Source organism: Vigna unguiculata, chromosome 9 (assembly GCF_004118075.2).
Source record: "Vigna unguiculata cultivar IT97K-499-35 chromosome 9, ASM411807v1, whole genome shotgun sequence".
Taxonomy (NCBI): domain Eukaryota; kingdom Viridiplantae; phylum Streptophyta; class Magnoliopsida; order Fabales; family Fabaceae; genus Vigna; species Vigna unguiculata.
Genome location: NC_040287.1, coordinates 29,379,102 through 29,385,655, shown reverse-complemented (window position 1 = coordinate 29,385,655; position 6,554 = coordinate 29,379,102). Strand labels below are relative to the sequence as shown.

The 6,554-nt window shown below is 31.7% G+C and overlaps 1 protein-coding gene across 4 annotated transcripts; it reads right to left on the bottom strand.

The window, feature by feature from the left end:
- Nucleotides 1-396: 396 nt before the first annotated feature.
- LOC114164312 (probable RNA-binding protein EIF1AD) lies at nucleotides 397-6,156 on the bottom strand. Of its 4 annotated transcripts, none has more exons than XM_028048940.1 (8): nucleotides 5,840-6,156; nucleotides 5,622-5,774; nucleotides 4,922-5,036; nucleotides 4,604-4,749; nucleotides 2,013-2,305; nucleotides 1,555-1,630; nucleotides 890-1,016; nucleotides 397-714 (listed from the first exon to the last, which is right to left on the bottom strand). In XM_028048940.1, exons 5-8 carry the CDS (start codon nucleotides 2,130-2,132, stop codon nucleotides 531-533), a joined length of 507 nt encoding a protein of 168 aa, XP_027904741.1. In that variant the 5' UTR covers nucleotides 2,133-2,305; nucleotides 4,604-4,749; nucleotides 4,922-5,036; nucleotides 5,622-5,774; nucleotides 5,840-6,156; the 3' UTR covers nucleotides 397-530. The 4 variants fall into 4 exon arrangements, with proteins under 4 accessions (XP_027904741.1, XP_027904742.1, XP_027904739.1 ...); XM_028048941.1 differs by having other exon boundaries at nucleotides 4,922-5,020; XM_028048938.1 differs by having other exon boundaries at nucleotides 5,622-6,156.
- Nucleotides 6,157-6,554: the final 398 nt, after the last annotated feature.

Genomic DNA, 6,554 nt, shown 5'->3' with positions numbered 1-6,554 from the left:
ACTACATATAAATTTTATTATTATAAATAAATATTGATGCATGTTATTAAAATTTCAATTTGCCTAAAGAATATATTTTATTTAAACTTTTATAAATGTATGCTTTACTTTAGAATCTAAATTCATAAAATCACAAGTTAGATATATTTTTAAACTTTTTATTTTATTTTTTAATTACTAAAATGATTTATTAATACCAATTTAATTCCTGTTCAACAATAAGTCTTGGTCCCAGCTCAATACTTAAATCTTAAATTAATGTCTTCGTTAGTCGGATTTCAAAATCATTGATGCTTGCCATTATTTTCATATGGAGAAAACTACATTTCACACAAATTGTTTCTTGTCAGTTTTATTATAGTTTGACTAGCTGGTGCAGATTCAATTCTCTTCTTATGGTTGAGAAATCTGAAAAGCAAATCTTCAATAGAATCAGCACATAAAAATAGGACAAGAACATTCTTTCACATACATTGCCGTTTTAGCTTGAGTGTAATAATTCATATGCGATGGGTGTCTAACTATATGATTCAATCATCTGTATCTGAACAAGACTCTGAATCTTCATCGGCTTGCAACTCGAAAGGTCTGAGTCTGTTTGTATTGGCTTCCAATGGAGGTAGTCCATCATCACTGTCCTCCAGCTCATTCTCTTGTTGGGAGGCAGAAGTTTCTTTTGATTCATCAACCATTGCAGATTTAAAACTTTCAGGCCTGTATGTTGGCAAATGATTGAAAGAGTGAGTATAATACTTTGGGCATGAGAACCGATAGATTCTACCATACAAAATCCAAAATTTGATATAAAAAGTAAATATATGGTTATTCAACAAGGGAACCACCAAAGAAATTGAATATACAAAAATCAAAGCAGGAAACAATAGCACACCATTCAGGAGTTTTCTGTAGTTCTCGAACTTGTTCGTAGAAAAGAACTTGAGAAACAAGGCATGCAATCTTGCTACCCGATTCAAGAGCCTTTTCCTTTCCGGTTACATCAACAACAACAAAGCTCCCTGCAACATGAGAAAGAAGGGTTAAATGTTAAACTCTATGGCAGATGGGTTGGAGTAACATAAAATCTTAAAGAACACATGGCGCATTAGCCAACACCAAAAACATGCAATTTACTCAAACAATGTTACTAGCAGTACACACTGCAAATATGTTCGAGTTTGATAACGATGTATTGTTCAACAAAACATGTTAAACAGATTGGTGAAGTTGACATGGCTTCTAAATAAATAGTTCTACTCTCCATATAGACAAATTCATTGTTAGCTAAAAATTCTCTGAATTCCCGAACAATGAAGCAATAAAAGTTTAAGAAAAAAACAGCTTATTAAGTACACTTGAAAAGGAGACAAATTATAACTATCCATTCCATGAGGTCGGGTTAATAAACTATTATCACTAATGTCCAGATAGAAAATCAGCAATCATAGCACAACCATTTGATTATTATTATCAGTAAATCAATTGATTTCGTTTTTAAAAACTAATAACACAAATTAACATGGCATACTGCTGAATTGCTTTTTAAATAGGACAGACCTAGTTTAATCCACACGCTTTTCCGAAATTTAGCAGGGAACAGAGCTAGTGATTTGTTGCCAAATGCATCCTTGACCTTCACACGTCAAAATCGAAATATAAATGAGAACCTATACACACATAAATAGTACACACATTATAAAGGGGTGCTGACATTGATCAGACTGATTTTAAGAGAAATCATAAAAGTATCCACGCAATCCCTGCAACACTATTAGAAACTATTTGTTTTCACAGAAGTACCAATTGTTTTGTTTACTACCAGGGTAGAAAGAACTGCAACTTATTTTCCTTTGTAATATGTACTTTATCTCATTCTCACAGATGCAAATATTCAAACAATACTCCTTGATTTATTTCTCCATCAAAATTTGTCAGTTTTACCAGTTATTTTCTCATTTTCCTCAGCATAAATAAAAAAAGAAAATTTGGAAGATTTAGAACTGGTAAAGCAGTACCTCAATGATATTAGAGCCTCGTAAAGACACCACCTGCATGATGCTTTGCCCGTCTTGAAGCGTAACATGTTTTTCCTCTGTAGCCCTCTTCAAATTCTTCCTTCCTCCTCTCATGGCCATGGTAGTCAAAACGGCGACGCCTCTCTCGGCGGCTCCTCTATCAGCGGCGACTCTAGCAGTATCAACGTACCTGGCGGTAGCGGCCTTCACGCTGGCCTCTCTACGAGTGTCTCCGTGAGGGATGGGGTTTACAGTTCTAGGGTTTTTTTTATGGGTTGGAATTATTTTTTAACCTAAAATGTTTAACCCATTTAGTTTAAAACCCAATTATTAAAATTGTTACTGCACCCAACAAAAAATAAAATAAAGGGGCTTCTCTAGAGACTGCCATTGTACCAAAATATAAAAAAAAATAATATATATATATATATATATATATATAAAAGTGAAAAGATTTAGGATTATATACATACTAGTATTTTTACCCGTGCAACGCACGGGGATATCAAATTTTAAAATTAAAAATTACGGTATATTTATTAAATTAATTTGAAATGATAAAAATATAATTAAATTTAATATAAATTTTATTTTATAAAATTCAATAATAATATTTTAATTGATTTTATAATAAAAATGTATTTAAGTTATTTATATATATATTTTTAATAAAATGTATTATAAATAATTATTTTAAATAATATATTAAGATTTAGATAATTAAAATTAAGAAATCAAATTTAATTTTGAATGAAATATTGAGTAAAAAATGTAGAAAAATATAATAATTGTTTCTCTAATAATAAAAATGATGGACGATATAGAAATTATTGAGTAGACTTAATAAAGATACAAACATTAGACGATACAAAAAATGTGAAGAGCAAGCGATATAAAGCTACAAATGATAGATCGTGCATATAAATGTAATGTTTAATTAGTCAGATAGTACTCACTCTCTTTATATGTGTCAGTTTGGTACTCACTTTTAAAAATGTGTCAATCTAATCCCAACTTTTGAAAAAATGTCTCAATTAGGTTCCTTTCAATCTTGTAAGTCATTTTAAATATCGATACCATTAATGGCGTTAATATTTTTTTCTCAAAGGGACCTAATTGAGACATATTTTCCAAAGTTAGGACCCAATTGACACCTTTGTAAAAGTGGGTATGAAACTGACATATCCAAACAAAAGTGAGTATTATCCGACTAATTACACCTAATTATAAATAGTAGATTCTTTAAAGATACAAATGTTAGACTGCAAACAAAATATAAATAGTAAACAATCAAAACTTACAAAATGTAGACTATGTAGACAAATATAAATAGTACACTATGCAAAAATACAAAGGTTAGACGTTGATAGACTATTCTATTGGAGTCCTTTTTTTACAATTTTTTTGGATTTTGAATTTCAAATTTTAACTTTGCTCCCATATTTCATAGCTTTTAAAATTTAGAATTTAAATTCAAACTTTATTACTATATATTTTGAATTTCAAATTTGACAATATATATCCTAATTTAGAAAAAAAAATATTGAAATCGACATTATTAGTGATTTTTATATCTTTAAAAATTTTAAGAATGTATAATTTTAACTTGTAATGATATACCAATGTCCATGTTAAAAAAATTATTTTTTAAATTATTGTTTAAGTTTGTGTAAAATGTCAAAAAATATGTGAAAAATATTTAAAAATATTTAAAAATTCATATTTAAATTTTACAATTATTTATTTATTATTTTACACTATATTTTAATTATTTTTACTACTATTATTATATTAGGACTAATATGTTAATATATTATTATATTATTAAGAACCATAGATCTTTTGTTCCTAAATATTATATTACTTGTTTATTTTCTATATCATATTTTTAACTTTTATTGTTTTTAATTGTGAATATTAATGTATTTCCATTAAAAAATTTTAATTTATCATTTTTCAGATTTTGATAATATATAAAATACGAACCTTTCTTATAAGTTAAAAATATTTGAAAGTTGTTTAGAAACATTATAAGAATCTATTGAAAAACCTACACTATTTTACAATTTTTTTAATGTTAAAATTTAAATTTTACTGGTATATTTTTTGTTTAATTAGTCAAATAGTACCACTTTCATTCTAAAATTTCAGTTTGGTAATTGCTAGACATGTCAAAGTGAGCCAACCCGGCTCACACGGGTTGGCTCACCACGGGCCGGGTCAGAAAACGAGTGAGCCCAATAACATATTCTTGCCCACATGCATTACATTTGGCCTTCTCTTTACCATCTTTTACTCCAACTTTAGAAAAATAATTCCAAACTTCAGAGGTAGTTGTCTTAGCTTTCTTAGTTTCTTTTTGAACTTCACTGTCTTCATTGTTTACAGAAGGTGGTTCTTGTGGGTCATTAGCAATTTGATTATGTATATTATCATCAACATTAACATTCACATTCACACTTCGATTAATAGTTTCAGATTCCATGCTGCACATTAATTTATGAAAAAAATAGTGTGAAAAACTTACTAAAAACAGCCATCGAACACATGAACAAATCTAACCAAAAACATGAGATGAGTGAACAACTAACCTATTTGCAGCAGACAATGATTGCAGCAGGCAGGGGATGATTGTAGAGGAGGAAAACACCAAAAAAGCACCTCGTCGTCGCAGACCAGTGCACAACACTAACAAATGGCCACCAACATCAGCAAGTGTTAAACTTAACCCGGGCACCTGCATAAGATGCAGTTATTAAGTTCTTAAGCACATGAAAGAAAAAGATTATTCACATTTTTCATGTGGGTCTTTAGTGTTGCCATATTTTCCTTTTCTTTGTTATTCCTTTCGAAAAAACAAATAACAAACTAATTTAAATTTGAAAGGAAGGAGAAACAAAATTGCCAACCAAAGGAGGTAAACCAAACAGCAAGTTGCTGCCAAAGTTTCCAAGCTTAATGCAGCCACCACAGAGATGCAATGTTCTGGCTAGTTCCCAAAGAAGAATCTGGACATGTTCGGCACTATACAAATTAATGCAAATCCAAAAAAGAAAATATTCAGAGAAAATAGCCAAAATAGTCCCTCAAAGATGACCTGCTTGAATAAATTTCACACAAGTGCTTCTAGAAGAAGAGGCAAACTTCTCTATAAGTACAAAGTAAAAAATAATCTATTTAGAGAAACAAGTATGAAAGGGCTTTTATAATTAATTTATGCATAAGCTAAATTTAGCTTGTGGGTTTATGCAGAAGTTTATTTCATTTTTTTCTTACAAGTGCCTATGAGAAAAAAAATCCAAAAAGACCGTTACGGCTGGTCATGCTAGTGATTCAATGATGAAAATTGCACTTAGATTCCCTGAATATGCATTGCTCAAGTCAAATTAGTACTCGCCTCACAAATCTCGATAACTAATTTAACAAATGGAAAACACACTCAAGGACTGATTAGAGTTTCGAATAACTGTATATTCAAGGACCTTAACAACAATTTCCACCATTCAAGAACAAAGACCAGACGCTGTATTGCACCTTGCTAAAACTAATTTACAATCGACTCAAACATTTAACAAGAAAAAGGAAATTGAGAAACACCAAAATTCTCACCACAGAAACTCCAATTAACGCAGAGAGGCCAAACGTCGTCGCAGACCAGTGCACAACACTAACAAATGGCCACCAACGTCGACTCTAGCATCGTCGTAGACCACTCAGACCACCAATGAGCACGCACAGACCAGACGACAGTCAAACAAACGTCTGAAGATAGCATGAGAATAAGAACCCCATAGATGAGCGACAAGCGACAAGAGATAGAAATGCACCTTAGGGTTGGAAACTCAGAATCTGCAGAGGACGTGTGAATACAGGTGCAGATCGCTCAAACCTATGGGGTGTGAATACACCGTTTTGCCGCAGACGACGAACGACCACCACGTCGTAGACACACGATGAACGACCACCACGCCGTAGACACACGACGAACGACCACCACGCCTCAGACCAGACGACCACCACCAAATGGAGGCACCACCATTACCGTGATCGTGATTCAGAGGGAAGGGAAAGGAGCTCAGTGATTTTGATTCGTCTGTCGTGGAAGTGTATCGAAGAAGAGGATTGCAATTAGGGATTTTGAATTCCAATTCAATTTAGGGATTCCAGTAACCTAATATTAAAATAATTAATTTTATTAAGTTAAGTGGGTTGGTGGTCAGCTCACTCAAACTCGGCTCGAACCCGCATAGTCCGTGGGTTAAGTGAGCTCAACCCGTTTTGACCCATAACCACAAAAATTTTTGTTTTTTCAACTCGGTCCGGCTCGAACCCGTGGTGAGCCGGGTTGGCTCACGGGTTCGAGCTCACTTTAACATCTCTAGTAATTGCTTTTAGAGAAAATGTTACTGTATATACTTCGAATTCCAATTTTCACAATATATGAATTTTAATCTTACAATAATATTGAAATAGAAATATTTAATTATTTCCATATCTTTAAAAGTTTAAAAAATTTATAATTTATAATTTTTACCTTATATT